At 37.8% G+C, this 22,282-nt stretch overlaps 1 protein-coding gene across 2 annotated transcripts in view; it reads left to right on the top strand.

The window, feature by feature from the left end:
- Positions 1 to 725: 725 nt before the first annotated feature.
- The window catches only part of cacna1c (calcium channel, voltage-dependent, L type, alpha 1C subunit), a 243,825-nt gene continuing 222,268 nt past the window's right edge, over positions 726 to 22,282 (top strand). For both annotated transcript variants that reach the window (XM_062994612.1, XM_062994606.1), the window contains exon 1: positions 726 to 1,407. In XM_062994612.1, coding sequence (XP_062850682.1) covers positions 1,359 to 1,407 — 49 coding nt within the window. In that variant the 5' untranslated portion in view covers positions 726 to 1,358. The remainder of the gene's footprint in view (positions 1,408 to 22,282) is intronic.

Here is a 22,282-nt window from a genome sequence, read left to right as displayed (position 1 = left end):
GATGTGCCAACATTTTAGTTTTTAAAAGACTTTAATCCACACAAACACTACATTTCTCCACATAAATAGCATAAAGCTGAAACATAATTCGCTTCATAAAATGACAGGAACTGCTTTTATTGGATCAGACATGATGATAGGTTAAAAGGTTAAATCAGCATAGTGGAAAAAGACAAAGATTGCCAGAACATAAAATCTGGATTCTTATGGACCAATTGATTAATTGCATTTTGTCATCATCCCAGTAACAACAATATTTTTCATCCTCTTTATCATTTCAAAAATATTTATTTACTAACCTCATAGAATAGTAGACTAGCATGCAGTATGTACTTTATGTAGTCTGTTGTAGCCCAGTTTGTTTTAACAGCAGCCGGAATAATTTCAATATTGTGGACAATATACTGCAAGATTTTTATTTTGCGTTATTTCAAGCTGCTGTGTGTTATACTGCTTTTGGTATGGCAAATGCCACTGAACAACCCGTTGGAGTTAAGGCAGCTAGTAATTTAAGTAAAAAAATTTGGTCACCTTCAATTCCATTTTGTCCGCTGTTTTTATCTGTGTTTGATGCTGTTTTTTGCGTTTCCTCTACCAAGACAGCACGTCTATAAGTAGCGTACGATTCATAATTTTCTCTGTCGGAGGAACATCTGGAAGCAGTCAGAAAAGTCTACATGGGAGTAGGAAAGGGGGGAGGGCACTCAGTCTCTCACGTTCTTTTCCCAGACAAGTACAGCTGCATTGAGGCAGGCGAGCGCTGTTCGCAAAGGGCCAACGTCAACTCCCTCCTTTCTCGTCTCTTCTGTGGAAGAGATCTTCTGAAGTCCTTTCGACGTTGCGCACGCAAAGCAAGATCTTCGCTCGTAAGGATCAATTAGCCTACAGCGGCAGACCCATGAGAGCACCGGCCTGGAAATCCACACAATACATATTCGTAAAGATTGCGTCCGATTAAATGCGGATTTTTATTTTGGATTTTTTTTCTTGCTTGATCCTATGCTGGATCTCATCTCGACAAGAGTGTGACCCAATACGGAAATTTTTGACCATCACCGGCAGCAAGTGGAGCTCGTGTCGTGTTTCTTAGACAGGGCCCGGATGTTCCAAAGATGCACTGGTTTGTTTTCCTAGGCGGGTCCAACGAACACCTCTTTACGTGTTTTAACCCCGTAATGGGAATCAGGTAATATTTAATCAACTAACAAAAGGGAATAAGTCAGGCACCGCGCTCTTTCCCCCATTTCTTCCCCCTGTTCATTTTTCACCTGGGGTTGTTTCCCTGCCGCCCCATCCCCCTACTCAGTTTTGCCTCGTTCATTATACGGATAAAACAATTTGGACTACGTTTGTAGTCAATGAGAGGAAATATGTACATACCAGAGGATACCCAGGAAAACCATCACGGTAACGTTTAGGATTTTGTACATTTAATCTCTCTCTCTCTCTCTCTCTCTCTCTCTCTCTTTCTGTGTTTGTGTGCGCCGCGCGCTCGTGTGTATGACACAATAATTGGTTGTTAGGATGCTGTTTAGGTTATGATGTGAAGTACATAAATGTGGCCATTAACATACAGTGGGCACAGAATCTGCGTGCTGATATTGATCTCTTTAAATGTCTCTTGCACGGCAGGAGTCGAGTCTAAAAAGGGGGCGCAGGTGAGGCTCTAGTTATAAAATAACCAAATAACTATCGTTGTTTTAACAATAACCTCAACTCAAACTAGTTTCATATTAACTTTAGGATTTGTTTACAACGTTGTTTAGGATCTGTTATTCAAAAATATTCCTGCCATATCAACCACTGTTGGGAGCACGGACATATCCTAAAATTATGCAAAGCTAGTGAGTAAAATATGTTAAATTATTTTTACATCAGTATGTTAGGGGCATTTTGTGCATATCTGAATATTGGGGGGTATATATTGTGATTATGGCCTTGATTTTAGTTGTTTGTTGCAATTACCTTGGTCTCATCAGACCATAACACATTTTCCCCACATGTTTTTGGCAGACTTGATGTTGGTTTTTGCAAAATGTAGCTGTGCTTAAATGTATTTTTTTTTAGGAAAAGTCTTCCCTCGTCACCCTACTCCACAGCCCAGACATAAGAACAATACAGGAGATTGATGTCACATGTAGTACACAACCAGTGCTTGCAGGAAATTCCTGCATCTTAGCAGCCTCCCAGAATATGACCAGTTCTTGATATCACTGTTGTGCCATTTTTTATTTACTTGTTGATGACCGTCATGACAGTGTTCCTTGGAATATGCAATGCATTGGAAATATTTGTACCTTTCTCATGACTGATACCTTTCAACAATGACTTTACTTGGATGCTATGTAAGCACTGTACAGCTTTTGATGTAAGATTGAAAGTAAGAGTTACTTTAAATGATGGCAGGTGTGTGCTGACTACTATTTAAAAGTTTAATTTAGGGTCAAATTTAGAGTTTGAATTCCACTCTTCAGGGTGGGCACAAGATTTTTATTTATACAAGGTCTGAATTCATTGTAATGCCAAAGTAATTTTTTTTACAACTGAGCTGGAAGTCACAGAGAATGCATTAAGATTTAACACCAGATTACACAACTTATCTCTTGTGGCCTTGGGTCTGACAAGTAATACCTCCATTTTATCTGAATTTAGTATGAGGAAGTTAAATGACATTCAATGTTTTATTTCTGCAATCCTTAATGTTACTGATTGTGTTGGTGTCTGTGTGTTTGACTAATATATACAACTGTGTCGTCTGCATAGCAGTGGAAAATAATGTCATGAATGATTTTGCTAAGTGTGGCATGTAGAGTGTAAATAACAGAGATACCAATACTGATCCCTGTGGAACTTCATACTGTTGTAGTTTTAGAGCATTTGTTATTTGCATGGACAAATTGGAAGCGGTCACTTAGATGATTTAAATCAAGAGAGTGAGAGTGAGACAGTGTGAGTACTATATTTTCCAGCATATCCAGTAATATATTATGATCCACAATATCAAAAGCTGAACTAAAATGTAATAGAACAAGAAAGGAGACAGTGACGGTTTGATATTGTTCTATAATTAGACAGTACATATGGGTCTATATCTGATTTCTTAATCAGGGGTTTAACATGTTGGAATGGTGTCAAGTAGAAATGATGATAAATTTGATGATTTTATATAATTAAATTACCTCAATTTGGGAGATTGGATTAAAGGAATGTAATTGTATAACATTGTTGGATAAGACACTATCAGCCCTCATGCTGCCCAGAGTGTATTGCTGCTTACTTGTGGAATGAGAGCCGCTGACTTTTAAGTCACTTTAGAGATTTTTTTTCTAATAAAGCATATTAGAAAGTCATTACTAGTACAGTTGGGTGGTATTTTAGAATGCTGTAATAATTCTAGTAAGTTTTAATACTATTATACTATTTCTTATTTTTCTTTATTAAAAAGAACAGATATAAAGATTTGGCTTTTAAAAGGGCATGTATGTACTTAATTAGGGCATCTTTCCATGCTGTCTTATGCACTGCCTGAGTCTGTCCGCCAAACTCTTGTTGGTAAAGGCAGACTGCATGGCTAGGTGCTTGATTTTATACATCTATGACACTGTGACTGAATGAAACACCCGAATTCAATTATTTAGAGGTGTGTCCCAGTACTTACTGGGATCTGTTTGCACAGGGAGCAGATTTGGAGGGATATGCATCATCAGTCAAGGGGTACGTAAACGTCTGCATTGAGAATGCACTTACAATAAGAACAATAAAAGTGAAGTCAAATTTATTTGTATAGCGCTTTTTACAATAGACAATGTCTCAAAGCAACTTTACAGAATCTAGGCCCGACAGACCAAAAAACCCTTTTAAGCAAGCTGAGGGTGACAGTGGCATGGAAAAACTCCCTTAAAATTACAGGAAGACCTTGAGATGAACCAGACTCAGCAGGGACCCATCCTCCTTGGGTGGTCTGGAGAATTATTTGAATGAATAGGATTTAGACAAATCATACATACATGAAATTAAAGTAAACTATTAATTAAAATCATAACTATCAATAAAATAAATACTAATAAAGTAAACAAGCAATTGGAGTTCCTCATTATTCAGTCCAGTCTGTAATAAAGTTCATAGTGAACACTGGACATTTTCGGTGCAAACACACCAGGTTCCGGTCAAATCTAGCAGGAGCATTAATGTTGGCACGCAGCCTCGTCTTGCGGGCTTCAACCTCAGGTGGGTAAAAATGTTACCATCAGAACCACCTTGGGGTAAACATCAAAAAATTTAGTTAAAATGTAAAATTGTTAAGAGTAAAATGTCAGTTTTGCAGAGAGTAGCATGAGACTCCGGCACCCCTAATTATTACATTAAAAAGAGAGAGCTAGCAGGTAACACAGTCATGGGGCTTTCACAGGACGTCAGCGCCCTCCGCCCCCATCGTCAACAAACCTGAGTGATCAGACAAAAGAGGTAGAATGACAGCAACCCAACATTCCTGATCACCACAAGTTTCTACGACCTAAAACCCGACACACAGCGTCAGCAAATCCAACAAACACCAGACTGCTCAGACCCCAGACCCCCAGGATCAAAGCCTCACACCCCTGGTTTGGAAAGCCTGGACTTGGACAAACTCTGGACTTGAACATTGAGACTGTGTCTGAATCCCGAACAGAGGCAGGGAGATTATTCCAAAGTTGTGGAGCTCTTCCACCAGCTGTAATTTTTTTAATTCTATGAACTATAAGTGACCCTGCACCTTGTGAACGAAGTAAACATGCTGGGTTGTAGTGCTCAATAAGTTCACTTAAATACTGTGGAGCCAGGCTATGTAGCGCTTTATAGGTTAGTAAAAGTATTTTGTAATTAATGCGAAATTTAATTGGCAGCCAGTGTAGAGCTGAGAGAACAGGACTAATATGGTCAAAATGTTTTAATTCTAGTTAGCACTCGAGCTGCTGCGTTTTGAACCAACTGGAGTTTGCTTATGGATCTACCATCCAGTAAGAAGAGCATTACAATAATCTAACCGAGAAGTTATAAACGCATGGATCAGTTTTTCAGCGTCATTAACAGATTTTTTATTTTAAAGATATTGCGCAAATAAAAGAATACAACTCTAGTAATATTATTAACGTGTGCATCAAAGGAGAGATCTAAATCTATTGTGACAACCAAGTTTTTTACAACCCCAAATCAGAAAAAGTTGGGACAGCATGAAAAATCAAATAATAAAAAGCACAGAGTTTCTTACATTTATTTTGACTTTTATTTCATTGCAGACAGTATGAACCTGAGATTTTTTTATGCTTCGTCTGGTCAACTTCATTTTATTGATTAATAAACATTCATTCCTGCATTTCAGGCCAGCAATACATTTCAAAAAAGTAAAGCATTTACTCTTTGTTGCCATTCCTTTTCACCACACTTAAAAGACGTTTTGGCACAGAGGATACAAAGCCATTTAGTGTTTTAGGTTTTATTTTGTCCCATTCTTCCTGCAAACACGTCTTAAGATGTGCAACAGTATGGGGTTGTTGTTGTCGCATTTCTCGTATTAAAATTCTCCACACATTCTCTATTGGGGACAGGTCAGGACTGCAGGCAGGCCAGTCCAGTACCCGTACCCTCTTCTTCTGCAGCCATGCCTTTGTAATGTGTGCAGCATGTGGTTTTGCATTGTCTTGTTGAAAAATGCGTCCCTGGAAAAGAAGTCTTGAAGGCAGCATATATTGCTCTAAGATCCCAATGTACTTTTCTGCATTAATGCTGCCATCACAGAAGTGCAAATTACCTTTAAAATAAAAATGCAGTGTTCCTTACATTTACTTAGACTTTTATTTGATTGCAGATGGTTGGAATCCAAGATATTTCATGTTTTGTCTGCTCAACTTCATTTCATTTAATAAACCTCCATTCCTGCACTTCTGTGGGCTCGGAGGCATGGACCATCACACAGTGGAAACGTGTATTGTGGTCAGATCTTCCAGGTCTTTTTTGGAAAAAATGGACGCCGTGTGCTCCGGACCAAAGACAAAATGGACCATTCAGACTGTTATCAGCAACACGTCCAAAAGCCAGGGTCTGTCATGGTATGGGGCTGTGTCAGTGCTCTTGGCAAAGGTCATTTACACTTCTGTGATGGCAGCAATAATGCAGAAAAGTACGTTGAGATTTTAGAGCAACATATGCTGCCATAAAGATGTCATCTTTTCCATGCATTTTTCAACATGACAGGTTCATACTGTCTGCAATGAAATAAAAGTCAAAGTAAATGTAAGAAACTCTGTGTTTTTTTTATTAATTGCATTTTCCATGCTGTCCCAACCTTTTCTGATTTGGGGTTGTATATTGTTTACACAATTCTCGATCTTACTGATTTTGTTAATGTCATTGGGTTTGGCTAATATATACAGCTGTGTGTCTTCTGCATAGCAGTAAAAATTGATGCCATGTTTATGAATATTTTTTTTTAATGGTAGCATATACGTAGAGTGTAAATAATAAAGGTCCTAATACACACCCCGTCGAACACCATACTTTACTTTTGTAGTTTTCAAGCATTTATTATTTATGTAGACAAATTAAGAGTGGTTAGTCAAATAGGATTTAAATTAATAGAGTGCAAATCCTTTAACACCTACTGTATTTTCTAGCCTATCATTATCAGAGGACATTAATAAATAATTAACTACCCTAATTAATGCAGTTTCAATACTATGGTTGGGTCTAAATCCTGAATCTTGAAATGTTTCATGAATACTGTTTTCATGTAAATAAGAACATAATTGTTGACAAATTGCTTTTTCTAGATTCTTGGAGACAAAAGGAAGGTTTGGATACTGTCTTAAAAAAGAATCTAGGAATTCTATACACTTCCAGTGTAGTGTGCTGCCACTTGTGCTCTAATTTTTATGCTGCTTGTTTTAGAGCATGTGTGGTAATTGTACCATGGAGCAAACTTTTTGTCCCTAATCAATTTAGTTTTAACTGGTTCTACACTGTCTAATGTTGTGCAGAATACAGACTTTGAATGTTAACTTGCCTGTTCTAGCTCTTTAGGCTCTGATGGTGGCATAAATGGTAATTCTGGTAGGCTGTTTATGAACGCTGCTGCAGTTGCAGATGTGTTAGTGCACTTAGATTTAAGGCGATGTGGTCGCTGTATATTGTTGGACAAAGACACTTCATATAGTAGGAGGGAGTGGCCAGAGATCAAAGTCATTTTGTGGTAAAACAACCAGGTTTACTATGTCAATACCATAAGTTAATATAAGGTCTAAGATCCTGTTACATTTTAGGTAATACCCATAGATTCTATAAATCGATTTTAAGCGGATCATGCTTCAAGAAATAAGAGCAGCACCCTCCTGCGAGGGGTGGACACCATCCCTCTTTAAAAGACCAGGTCTTTCCTTAAAAGTGGACCAGTTATCTATAAAAGCAATGTTGTTTTCTGTGCACCATTTAGACATCCAGCGACAATAACCTGCTGTAGGTTTTGCCACTGCACCAATTTGGTAAGTGGCCAGAGCATACTACTCCCTTGGTCATCGACCTAGCTAACTCACACACCTCTTTAACATTATTCATCGTAACCTCAGACTGCCTCAACTGTACATCATCAGTGAATAACATTCTTTTAAAATCTACGGTTAGCATTAGCCAGCACTTTTAGATTTGCTCTGACGTCGGGCGCCCTGGCCCCCAGAATACAGTTGTCTCTGGTTGGTTGCGTCTTTATTGGGGTAGCAATTCACATGTGTCAAAGCTGAGAGTCTACTATAACCAGAGCACTTTCATGAATAGGCTTCTCAGTGGTTGTGTCGCTAAATAGGGAAAACTTGTTGTATACATGGACCTAAAATGTTTTGTGCTTAGCTGGGACGCCTCCCAGTCACCTCACTGTAAGAGTTCTAATGCCAGAGTCGGGAGTTCTACATTTGAACTAGTGGCATTTGGGTCTGTTAATGCTGTTTCTAAGCACTGCTCACTATTACTAGTCTGTTCTAAAGCCCTTCTAACAAGTCTTCTCCGGCAAACTAACTACTAATCTACACTTATCACATGTAAAATTATTACTAAAGACAGAGAAAGAATAACTAAATATTCCACACTCAACACATGGATACAGAGCTGCTGCAGAGCCATAATAACAGCAAAAAAGATACTTGGCTTTGAATGAAGCATTGAAGTGCTGTTTGAGTTGGATCCACCAATGTTTCTGCTGGTAGTCACAAAAAAAATGGCTTTAATACCAGACAAAAAAGGTGTTAATGTGCTGGAATAAAAAATAAACAAAAACGTGCTTTATTTAGGCAGCAGACTCCAAACAAGCAGGAATTTATGTGAATTTACATCTACAGTGGGGTCAAAAAGTATTTAGTCAGCCACTGATTGTGCAAGTTCTCCTACTTAGAAAGATGAGAGAGGTCTGTAATTTTCATCATAGGTACACTTCAACTATGAGAGACAAAATGAGAAAAAAAAATCCAGGAAATCACATTGTAGGATTTTTAAAGAATTTATTCGTAAATTATGGTGGAAAATAAGTATTTGGTCAATAACAAACAAGCAAGATTTCTGGCTCTCACAGACCTGTAACTTCTTCTTTAAGAAGCTCTTCTGTCCTCCACTCGTTACCTGTATTAATGGCACCTGTTTGACCTCGTTATCTGTATAAAAGACACCTGTCCACAGCCTCAAACAGTCAGACTCCAAACTCAACCATGGCCAAGACCAAAGAGCTGTCAAAGGACACCAGGAAGAAAATTGTAGACCTGTACCAGGCTGGGAAGAGTGAATCTACAATAGGCAAGCAGGTTGGTGTGAATAAATCAACTGTGGGAACAACTGTAAGAAAATGGAAGACATACAGTGGGGGAAATAAGTATTTGATCCCCTGCTGATTTTGTAAGTTTACCCCCTTACAAAGACTTGAACAGTCTATAATTTTTATGGAAGGTTTATTTTAACAGAGAGAGACAGAATATCAACAAAAAATCCAGAAAAAAAACATTAAATAAAAGTTATAAATTAATTTGTATTTAATTAAGGGAAATAAGTATTTGATCCCCTACCAACCAGCAAGAATTCTGACCTCCACAGACCGGTTATGTGCCCATGAGGCACACAAATTAGTCCTGTCCCTGTATAAAAGACTCCTGTCACAGAATCAGTTTCTTCCGTTCAAATCTCTCGACCACCATGGGCAAGTCCAAAGAGCTATCAAAGGACGTCAGGGACAAGATTGTAGACCTGCACAAGGCTGGAATGGGCTACAAGACCATCAGCAAGACGCTTGGTGAGAAAGAGACCACTGTTGGCACGATAATTCGAAAATGGAAGAAATACAAGATCACAGTCAATCACCCTTACTCTGGAGCTCCATGCAAGATCTCACCTGGTGGGGTAAGAATGATTCTGAGAAAGGTGAGGTCAGTCCAGAATTACACGGGAGGAGCTTGTCAATGATCTCAAGGGAGCTGGGAGCACAGTCACCAAGAAAACCATTAGTAACACACTTCGCCGTAATGGATTGAGATCCTGCAGTGCCCGCAAAGTCCCTTTGCTCAAGAAGGCTCATGTACAGGCCCGTCTGAAGTTTGCCAATGAACACCTGAATGATTCAGAGAAAGCTTGAGAGAATGTGATATGGTCAGATGAGACCAAAATTGAGCTCTTTGGCATCAACTCCACTCGCCGTGTTTGAAGAAATGCCCGGTGGGGATGGTGTTCTTGGGGACATATCCAGCATTTCTCTGCTCCCAGCTCCCTTGAGATCATTGACAAGCTCCTCCCGTGTAATTCTGGGCTGACCTCACCTTTCTCAGAATCATTCTTACCCCGCGAGGTGAGATCTTGCATGGAGCTCCAGAGGGAGGGTGATCTTGTATTTTCCATTTTCGAATTATCGCACCAACAGTGGTCTCTTTCTCAACAAGCTTCTTGCTGATGGTCTTGTAGCCCATTCCAGCCTTGTGCAGGTCTACAATCTTGTCCCTGACGTCCTTTGATAGCTCTTTGGTCTTGCCCATGGTGGTCGAGAGATTTGAACGGAAGAAACTGATTCTGTGACAGGAGTCTTTTATACAGGGACAGAACTAATTTGTGTGCCTCATGGGCACATAACCGGTCAGAATTCTTGCTGGTTGGTAGGGGATCAAATACTTATTTCCCTTAATTAAATACAAATTAATTTATAACTTTTATTTAATGTTTTTTTTTCTGGATTTTTTGTTGATATTCTGTCTCTGTCTGTTAAAATAAACCTTCCATAAAAATTATAGACTGTTCAAGTGTTTGTAAAGGGGTAAACTTACAAAATCAGCAGGGGATCAAATACTTATTTCCCCCCACTGTACAAGACCATTGATAATCTCCCTTGGGGTCAAGATCTCATCCCGTGGGGTCAAAATGATCATGAGAACGGTGAGCAAAAATCCCAGAACTACACGGAGGGAACTGATGAATGACCTGCAGAGAGCTGGGACCAAAGTAACAAAGGCTACCATCAGTAAACACACTACGCCGAGAGGGACTCAAATCCTGCAGTGCCAGGCGTGTCCCCCTGCTTAAGCCAGTACATGCCCGTCTGAAGTTTGCCAGAGAGCATATGGATGATCCAGAAGATGATTGGGAGAATATCATGTGGTCAGATGAAACCAAAATGGAACTTTTTGGTAAAAACTCAACTCGTCGTGTTTGGAGGAAGAAGAAAAACCCAAGAACACCATACCTACTGTGAAGCATGGGGGTGGAAACATCATGCTTTGGGGCTGTTTTTGTGCAAAGGGGACAGGGCGACTGATCCGTGTTAAGGGAAGAATGAACGGGGCCATGTATCGTGAGATTTTAAGCCAAAACCTCCTTCCATCAGTGAGAGCATTGAAGATGGAACATGGCTGGGTCTTCCAACATGACAATGATCCCAAACACACAGCTCGGGCAACGAAGGAGTGGCTCCGTAAAAAGCATTTCAAGGTCCTGGAGTGGCCTAGCCAGTCTCCAGACCTAAACCCCATAGAAAATTTGTGGAGTCCGTGTTGCCCAGCGACAGCCCCAAAACATCACTGCTCTAGAAGAGATCTGCATGGAGGAATGGGCCAAAATACCAGCTACAGTGTGTGCAAACCTGGTGAAGACTTACAGGAAACGTTTGACCTCTGTCATTGCCAACAAAGGTTGTGTTGCAAAGTATTGAGTTGAACTTTTGTTATTGACCAAATACTTATTTTCCACCATAATTTAAAAATTAATTCTTTAAAAATCCTACAATGTGATTTCTTGGATTTTTTTTTTCTCATTTTGTCTCTCATAGTTGAAGTGTACCTATGATGAAAATTACAGACCTCTCTCATCTTTCTAAGGAGGAGAACTTGCACAATCAGTGGCTGAGTAAATACTTTTTGGCCCCACTGTACTTTAAGATAAAGACATAAAACACTATAAATCTGGGCATTATATTAAGTACCAGTGCAAGATTAACTTTTTACTTTTAGTTTGCTAATTAAAAATTAACTTAGCTAGTGGCTACGGACAACCAGTTTACAGAGGCGCACCATCGGAAATGTTTCCTAATCAGAAGCCATGGTAAACAAAAATGTCCAGGTTCTGATTAGAAGACGCAATGCAGCTTTCAGGACGAGAGACAAAGATGCTTATTCAGCAGCACAAAGGGACCTCAAAAAAGGCATCAAGGAGGCCAAGTGCAGATATAAGCATTGCATTGAGGAGCATTTTGAGAACAACCACACCTGCCGCATGTGGAACGGAATCAAAGCACTGACGGACTACAAGACCAACACTCTGCAGGCCAGTGACGACCCCAGTCCACCAGATATGTTAAACCTGTTCTTCACTCGCATTGATAACCTAAACCTCCTACATTCCACCACCTGTTGAAAAGCAGGCACTAGTTCTAAAGTGTTATTAGGTGAGAATCACCCTGCAGTGAGTGGATCCCAACAAAGCAGCGGACCCAGATGGAGTTTCTGAAAGGACACTAAAGGTCTGTGCCAACCAACTAGTGGAGGTCTTTATAAACATATTCAACCTCTGCTGCTAAGCCTCTGTCCCAATGTGCTTTAAAACCTCCACAGTCTCCTCAATGACTATCAACCAGTGGCATGAACCGGTAGTCATGAAGTGCTTTACCAATATCAGTTTACATACAGAACAAACAGATCCACAGAACATGCAGTCACATTGGCACTTTACATTGCATTGAGGGCGGCACAGTGGCTCGGTGGGTAGCACTGTCACCTCACAGCAAGAATGTCCTGGGTTCGATTCCAAGCGGTTTGGGTCCTTTCTGTGTGGAGTTTGCCTGTTATCACCGCGTCTGCGTGGGTTTCCTTTGGGAGCTCCGGTTTCCATCCACAGTCCAAAGACATGCAAGTGAGGTGAATTGGAGATACAAAATTGTCCATTACATTTACATTTTCATTTACATTTTCAGCATTTAGCAGACGCTTTTATCCAAAGCGACTTACACAATGAGCAACTGAGGGTTAAGGGCCTTGCTCAGGGACCCAACAGTGGCAACTTGGTGGTGGTGGGGCTTGAACCGGCAACCTTCTGTTTACTAGTCCAGTACCTTTACCACTGAGCTATCACTGGCCAGTGACTATCACAACCAGTAACTACCTGTCCTGTCATTAATGTAACCAAAGTGTGTAGAACATAACGCTAAAATCCTAACAAATAAATATCACATGGCAATAGCACATCTGGAACAACCGAACATGTATGTGAGGATGTTATTCGTCTGTTCATGCACAACTGTACCCCCATTCACTCCTCCAACACCGTAATAAAATACGCTGATGGCACCACAATAGTTGGCCTAATCTCAGATGGTACTTAACACCTCAAAAACAAAAAAGATCAGTATAGACTTTAGGAGAACAAAGAACCACCTCCCTTCACATTTCTGGAGAAGTAGTACATCGCGTGAGTTCCTTTGGGTTAACATAACCAATCACCTGATCACCTCTTACCTAAGCATGAGGGCACATCAAAGACTGTATGTCCTGAGAAGGTTAAAATGGACTTAGCTTTCTCAAAATCTCCTGTTTAACTTCCACCACAGCATCATTGAGAGCATTCTCTCCAACTGCGTGAGTCTGTGCCAGCCAAATAGAAAACAATGCCAGCAGCATCAGCAGAGATGCAACACACCCTGGAAACTACTTGTGTGCCTTGTTACCATCTGACAGGTGGTACAGGGCTATCCACACACACGAACAGACTGAGAAACAACTTCTTCCCAAGAGCTGTGGCCTCAGTCACACCTTATCGACTGACTACCCCACTCTGTGTATTTTGCACATCTATGTACATCTGCCCACACCTACTGTAGCTTTACAGACCTTTCTCAGAGTGTACTGTTTCTACCCATCTAAATATCCTAATCTGCGCACAGTCAATTTACATACACATACCTATAATTTATTTATTTTATTTTATATTGCAGTCTTGCATACTTTTTTTCTTTCATCTGTTTTGGTGTCACATTGAATTTCATTGTACGCAAATATAATTACAATAAAAGTTCCTCTTCTACTTTAGGTTACTAAAAATGGGAAACTATGATTCAGATTATGCACCAGTAAGTCAAGTCAAGTCAACTTTATTTATATAGCGCTTTTTACAATAGACATTGTCTCAAAGCAACTTTACAGAATCCAGGATCAACAGATACAAAAACCCCTTTTGAGCAAGCCGAGGGCGACAGTGGCAAGGAAAACTCCCTTAAAATTACAGGAAAGACCTTGAGAGGAACCAGACTCAGCAGGGACCCATCCTTCTTGGGTGGCCTGGAAGATGATTTGAATAAATAGGATTTACACAATATCATACACACACAAATTAAAATGAACTAAGTTATAACTAGCAAAAATAATTGGAGTTATTATTCAGTCTAGTCTGATATACTCTAGCGTCATACAGGAGATGAGTTTTTTATGTTTGAATGTATGTTTGCTAAAATGAAATTTGACACTGTCACAAGCATTTTTATCAAACCATAAAAATCATCGTCTGATGAACATTCTAACATTCAACCGTGTTGAACATTTTACCATATACCAATCAATGGGTTTTGCATCTTATTTTTTAAAGAGCTAGAGTGGCACTATTCATTTTAGAAAGGTAATTATATTGTGCATGTTACTGTTGTTGTAGGAAGTCTTTTTTTTCTTTTCTTTATTTTTATCAGCCACTATTCTGGAGCTTTTATCAACCACTATTCTGGAGCTAGATTTGCAGTTTTACTGGAAAACACTGGCTGCAATGCAAAAAACACTCAGCCACAGCTCCAATGAACAATTTGGGAACCCTAGTTGAGGTTTTATATATAAGGAGTTTTATTGCAAAACACAGTTAACCTTTTTGGAAGGAAATGTTGAGTGCTTGGGTGCTGACATCTCAAGCTCAAGCTTGCTAGTTCGAATCTCTAATCTGCTAATGACTGGCCAGTTGCCTACAAGGACAATGATCTGCTACATGGTCTCGTCCCAGGTACAAAGGCCATAGGGATTTCTCATAAGTGCTGAAATTATGACCTCTGCTGGCTGATTGATGGTGGCTGTACAATGAGACGAGGATAATGGAAATCGGTTTGTGACTCTCTGTGCGCTATATAGATACCCATATGAACCCGCCTCATGCAGGTAAATAGAAGCGATTGGCTACTGCACATCTCTCGGAGGGTGGTGTGTTAGTTATGACCCCCCTTGGTCAGAATTGGAGGTATGCAGCAGTAAAATGTTGTATTGTAGAAATACAAATCAGGCAATTGGATATGACTAGACTGGGAGGAAAATTAATGGAAAATGCATTAAAAATGTTTAGTTAATAGATAATTTTAATTAATTTTTGTATGCTACACCAGTCTTTTATAAATATAAAAAATGATATAACAAATATTAAGCAATAATTCAATGTAATTAAAACATTACTGCAAACATTAAACTGTGGTATGAAAAAGCAATGACACCTTTGTTCTTTAATATTGCATATTTATTACACTTAATGTTTTCAGATCAATAAACTAAACATAACATAAAGAAAAAAATACTCTATAAATAGATAAAAAAAAAACTCCTTTGGCAGAACAGCAAACAGACACTACACATCACATGACTAATATCATCTCTGCTGTGGTAGTGGCAGCATAGTGCTATAGGAGTGCTTCTTAGCAGCAGAGACAGAGAAACTGGTAATAGCTGAGGGATAATAAATGCAGCCAAACACAAAAATATTTGGAGAAAACCTCTTTTAGAGCTTAGACTGGGACAACAGTAGGGCTGGGCGGTATGACCAAAAATTTGTATCATGGTATTTTGTAAGATTCTGACGGTTTCTCGGTATGTTTTTTTTTTTTGTATGCCTGGGACTTTTTATATGTCTGTGGCTTATTCTGCTGTCATAAGTACATAGAATATAAAAAGCTTTAATTTCACCATGTATATAATGACGGTTTTGAGTACTATAAGCTTTACCTGGCCCCACAAAATATATGATGGAATAAGTACGCATGAAACAGTTGCAATAAATACAGTTTTTATTGTTTATTTAACATTTAAGTATTGTACAATTACCCTTAGTTCTCCCTTTAACAAATAAAACAATTACAAATTGCAAACTCCACTGTACAACTTGACCACTGGTCTGTTGCAGAAAAGTGGACAAGTATTTTTGCACCGTAGGACATACCTAGAATCCACTGTTTTAATTATTGCTTTTTCTTTCTTGACTGTCTACACTGCAAAAAATGTGGAGTAAGATTTACTTCAAAAAAACTTAGGAAAGTTTTTCCACGTACAAACTGCTAGTAAATTTAACAGACCATATACTCAAGTAAAAGTTAAAAAGTTACTCACAATTCTATATGGATTTTACTAGAAATTCTTCAGTAAAAGTTACTTTGCTACACACTGCTTCAAGTATATTTTAATAGCTGTATCTTAGTAGATTTTACTTAAACATTGCAGCACTAAAATTATTAAAACATGGCTTATAAAATGCTATATTATATATATATTATATATTATTAAAATGCTATATTATAAAATGCCAAATAATTTTACATTATTCAATTCAACATCAATGATTACCATATACAAAAGCCACTATAACAGACAACATTTTTTGTCAAACTTTTTTATTTGTTTTGCTCAATTAATGGAAATGCATTTTCACTTACAGTTCAGTGGACAAAATGTCTTTCAAACAGCGTGTTTTCTAAAGTCTCACAAAAGTACACAAAAGTAAAAACTACTATAAAACAAACTATAAAAGTTTCACAGTGTAAGGACAGAATAAATGATATCAATCTTTCAAATATTTTTCTGAAAACTTGCAGTAAAAAATAAAAATAGATGCAAGTAAAAATGCAAGAGAAACACTCGCCGAAGGTGGACTGTAGTTCTCCTCCTGAACTCATCTTTCACCTAAGACAAAGATTAAAAAATAACATTAAGTTTATGTAGACCTCTGAATGTTATGTTACATATTATAATTCAATTTTACTTTCTCAAGGTTTGCTCACAGGTCGCCTAATAATGCACATTTGAATTTGAAAGATCCGGGACTACAGACTCATACAGATTTATTTTTAAGTAGCAAAATGGGCTTTCATAATCATGAGACAAAAAAACTATTTTAGAACCAACGTTTTAAGCCCACGTACATTAAACGGAATATGTTATCACAATTAATATAACTACATAACATTAAATCTGCCATGCTAACAGACGCTAATTTGGAGTCACTAGTGTAGAAAGATAAACAACTTTTTAAATATTTATAATATTAACTGGCACAGTAATATAATTTCTTAAAAAATGACAACTTACCATAAAACAGTCCCCTTTGGCCAAAGTATGTCCTCAACAACCAAAAAACTTTGTGGTGAGAAGACTTGAGAATATTCAAAAATCAGCAGCTCGTTTTGCACTCCGTGTGTGAAACATGTCCGAACTTGCCAGGCAATGCGCATGCGTGGAACATGTACTGTAGTAATATTTACTAGAAGTTTTCAGTTTTGCTTTGCTTCAATCCAAGAAATAAAAAACATAGTTAATTTTACTTGGTATTTAGAATAAAATTTACTAATGTATTTGATGACAAATAATTACAAAGAAACACCAAGTAACACACTAAATTATGTGTGAAATTCTTAAGTAGCAAGACTGTACTAGAATATTCTTGTATAAAGTACTTTAAAAATCTTCACTCTATTTACTAAGTCAAAAAATCATTTTTTGCAGTGTATAGAGGAATCATGTCCTTGCATATGTGGATTCTTACTGCGTTTGTAAAGTCTAGTGGTGTGCGATACTGCATACAAAGTAAATAGAGGGCCAGTATCGCCGATACTGATACAGATACCGATACTTTTTACTTCTAAAAAGCAGCTTATTTACTTTTTATGTAGAAAAGAGCAGTGTGTCATGATTTATGAGGTGAATGTATCATCACTTTGCTTTGACCACTAGATGATTTTGTGGTTTTTGCTTTCTACTGTTAATAAGTTAATCGTGTGCATGTTAAAACCCACCACAGCATGTTTTTAGCCAAATAAAAAGTACTTTTATTACTGTAATGAACTCTAATGAAGTCTGAGGTTTTTATTCAGAAACAATTATATAATATGAAAACATAATTTCTTCTTCTCATTGCACTTCTCTGTCTTTTTGTAAAATAAAGTACACAAAATTATTAAACAATGTAAATTCTTTTTTCAGTGGAATGTTTTTGTTCATAAACAATAATATAATACAACTAAATTCATGCCTTTCACTGCACTTCTTTTGGTTTAAAAACAAAGTACAGTACAACATATTACTGAAGAACAAATGTTTTCAAACTTTAATACTCTTTTTTAATGTAATTAGATTTTTTTTTATTTACTGATGAAAAATATCCACTTTTCCTCTCTGCCTTTCACTCACTGCTTACATGTATTTTCTCTCAGTGGTGCTTAGTCACGTGACGGCACGACAACAAAACAGCACTGCAGGGAAGTGCAAAGTGAGCATATAAGATGTAAAAAAGCAGTGTTTGTACACCCACGTCTACTTTTTGCTAAAACGGGAGCAATGTACTGAATGTAGTGGAGAAAAAAATTAATTAAAACTACTCAATTTGAACAGCTCTCCATAGCGCTCTTAGCGGAGAACAATATTGTATGATCTGCTGCCTACAGCTATGTTACGGTATGGAGGTATATGAAAAATCCATATCGTATGAGGAATCAAAGACAGTATACCGAATGTACCGTCATACCGCCCAGCCCTAGACTAGTTCATTTTTCTACATGAAAGTGACCTCTTAGGCCAAGTCTTGGAATCTCTGAGTTTCCCAGCCAAATTCCAAATGCAAACCATGTTGAACGTCTGGGGATAGACCTGTGTGGAAAATTTATTTTCTAAAGACTGTCTTTCTTCTGCAAGATGGTTTGATATTAAACAGTGTATACATCAGATAAATATATTTAGCCCATCAATCATGATTGATATGTGCTTTACTTTGTAATGCACTTTATAACCCACAAACGATTTCGTCACTTGACAAATTTTTGGAAATTATAACGACTCAGATTGTCAAAAGTCACTATTCGATCAAATGTGTGACAACTTGCGAGTAGGATGTTCTGCACTGAACTACCACTTACTGGATGTTTTTACACCGTTCTGTTTTTAATGTTGTGCGTTAAACATGGAAATCATCTGTTGTAATACAGTCAAAGTCACTCTAATTTATTGTCTGTGTGATTTCATGCAGCTGCCAAATGACTTACTGATACTTAAATGAATTAATTGCTGTAAAGGTGTTGATTATGACTTGACCAGTGATTATTATATGTGGTTTACACATATGGCATTTAGCAGACACTTTTATCTAGAGCAACTCACAATTGTGACTGATTAAAGTACATGCAATTGAGTGTTGGGCTTTGCTCAAACTGTGTCAACTTGTCAGGGGTGGGGTTTGAATTCCCAAGGAGGTCAGTAATTTAATCTCTAGATTACCATTTGATTGATATGTGTCGTCTGCACATCTGGGTGGTACTGGTTACTTCCTTGACACCTTGTAAGGATGCCTTTTTGATGTAGCATGTATTGTATGGCATTTGAAACAGTATTTAGCCAGATATTTTTCCTGCTACAAAGATTAATTAGCTCAGTTATGGTCCTTGTGATTGCAAATCCAGAGTTGATTATTAAACCATAGTTGTTAATCATAAAGATTACTAGTCAGGGCATTGTAATACTATGGCTTTTAATGTTTTGGCTTACCAGCATGGTCATTTATTTTGTAAATATAAATAAATGTTACATTTGATGCCAGCAAAGCGCTCAATAAAATTAGGACAGGGGCATAATAATAGTCAATAGTTTATACAATATTTAAGTTACACAGTTTCAAAACATTTCCCAATAATCAGGTGAGTTGTATCGTAACAGGTAAGGTGTCATGATTGGGTTTAAAAGGAGGATCTACTATTTTTTGTGCCAAACTTTATGAGAAAATAGGTCATTTCTATATTTTTTTTAGAGAATTCTCTGGGTCCAAGCTCATTTCAGATGGACCTAAAGATAATGGTCACATGTGCTGTGCTCTGATTGGTCCACACTTCAACTTGTTTTCAGTAAAATGAATAGCGAGTTCTCCAAATTGGACAATCCAGACTGCATAAGGTGCAAAAGCCAACATCTGTCATAGTTTAAGCCCCCTGCATAGGTGACTTGCATATGTGTAAAGGTACTGAATATGATTCAGGATTAGAATCAGACTGTGAAATTGGATGATTACTGGTTTGCAGAAATTTACAGATCTCATGAGCTATCTTAACTTTGATGACAAAAATATAAGTCTGTGCTGTGACATTAATTTGCCATGATATCAGAGATATTTCATAAGCTTGTAAAAAACATAATATATTGCTTCCTACAAACCAGATGAGAACATAACTGTAGATTAACAGCTGTTCCCTACCAAGACATGCTGTTGTTTTACACAGTACATCGCTAATAAACCAGACAAATTTGGTATTAAATTCTGGGTGACCTCTAATTTGGAATGCAATTATTTATCTAGAGAAAGATGATAGCAGGTTGACTGGTCAAAGGTTATCAGACACTATTGTGATTCAAGGAATAAATGTAATGGCTGACAATTTTTTCACCTTCCTTGCACTGCCAGACAGCCTTTTGACAAAGAAAACCATAATGGTGTCACAATGAATAAAAACAGACAAAAAATTTCCTCCATGTACACTGACACAGTCTGTAAGATTTTCCACCAAGATGCTGAGAAAAGTCACACTCATGATTTACAGGCAAAACCAAAGAAAATGTATGCATCCTGAGCACAATGCATCATACAGTTTCAGACGGTAGTGGCACAAAGAAACAGCCCCAGAGAGAAACAGATTTTCACTACAACAGCACTGAAGTTGGGATTGATGTTATGAACCAACTAGCTCAGCTGTATTCAATAAAGGAAGGCACTCTCTGTTGGCCTGTAGGTGTGTCTTATAACCTTATAGACCTACTTGTAATTAATGCACATATTCTGTACAAACAGTGCATAAATGTAACTTTAGGTACAAGGAAATTTATTCTTTAGCTGGTAAAAGAGCTGTGTGCGAAAGTAAATTCCACTACTTGGACAAAAGAGAAGAAAATTAACCCAGAACAGACTGGGGATGACAATGCACTGGTGGCACCCTACCTCACGAACTGGCACAGCTGAAGCCTATCGTGGGTTCGCTTGCTCGTCCAAGGTGGTTCCGTCATGATCATATGTCAAAAGAAAAAAATGAACCAAGCCCAGCATCATGGTTTAAAGAGAAAGGCAGAGGCTTTAAAAAATAAACAGAAATATTTTCCAATGACATTCTAGAACGATATACCACTTACAGATGTTTTCCACTGTTGTTTGCTGATGGCTTTTAAAGCTTTTGCAATAATCTTTATTAACATTCCTCTGACCATTTTCAGGCTTTATATACAGTGAGTGAGGCGTGACATTACTTCTGATTCAGTGTGCTCTATGTAGATGGGTTGGTTATAGCCATTACTAGCTAGATAAGCAACTTTTAAAGCTTTTTTTATCTTAAGGTCAAGCCTGTGCTGATAGTATTGAAGTGAATAATAACATTTCAGCTATATGGTGTTTCACTCCATTAATCTTAAAACAGAGCTTTAATGCTCAAATGTTTTTTTCTTTTTATTCTGAGGAAAGAAACTTGTACGTTTTTGTTTTACCCTTGCAGTGCTCTTTTTTTAATTTTTTAATTAAAAAAAAAAATTTTTTAATTAAATTTTTACCCCTTTTTCTCCCCTTTTAGCGCATCCAATTGTTCAATTAGCATCGTGCTTCCTCTCTGTCTATGCCGAACCCTGCCCTGACGGAGGTGATTGAAGCTAACCCGTATCCCCTCCGAAACACGAGCAGCAGCCAGATGCATTAAATAAAATAAACAAACTTAAAAAGAGCCTCACAGTGAAGATAAACCGGAGCAGCGCGCGCATGTGTGTGTGTGTGTGTTTGTGCCTTTAGAAGAGACGCTTTGTTCACAGTATCGCTATAAGTGATTCATTGATTCATGAGTTGATTCGTTTTATGTGAAGCGTAAGTTTCTCTTCTCAGTTATCTCTCCGTGTTTACTGTTATTAATTACATGTCGTGGTTTTAAATAAATACCAGCTACTACAGAACATTTTGTGTGACACTTTTACATTAAAAAGCTTCATTAAAAAGCTTAATTAAACTGCTATTACCACAGATCTGTAACCGAGTCAGACTCGTTCTGTCTAAGGAGCTAAAAGTTTTCTGATCCTAAAAGTTCAGCAGATGATCCTGAACTAACGAATTTGCTAATGAATAAACTTTTGCCTCTGATTGGCTCTGTAACGTCTTCTGTTCTCATCTACATCACAAGCAAGAACCGCTTACGATTTACCAAAGTGAACCAGGAGTTTATATAACGTGCTGATAGAATCGACTCAGATGTGACCGGGTTGAATTATCTTTTTAAAGTTAATATTACAATCAGCAAAATTACATCGTATGTATGATGCACAACGTTAATGATGTTATTTTAGGTCATGAAGAGCTTTCTCTGTGGTTTCTGTACTATGGTTGATGAATGGTGATGTGATGGTTGGCGCTTCGTAGCTCAAAGTCTGGATCAATCCACTGAGCTGTTAACTTAACATGGTCTTTATATATCACACGATCGGATCGGCTACTTTTAGGAAATATCGGCTGA

The sequence above is a fragment of the Trichomycterus rosablanca genome, chromosome 1 (assembly GCF_030014385.1).
Source record: "Trichomycterus rosablanca isolate fTriRos1 chromosome 1, fTriRos1.hap1, whole genome shotgun sequence".
Taxonomy (NCBI): domain Eukaryota; kingdom Metazoa; phylum Chordata; class Actinopteri; order Siluriformes; family Trichomycteridae; genus Trichomycterus; species Trichomycterus rosablanca.
This window is presented reverse-complemented; position numbering and strand designations above follow the sequence as displayed.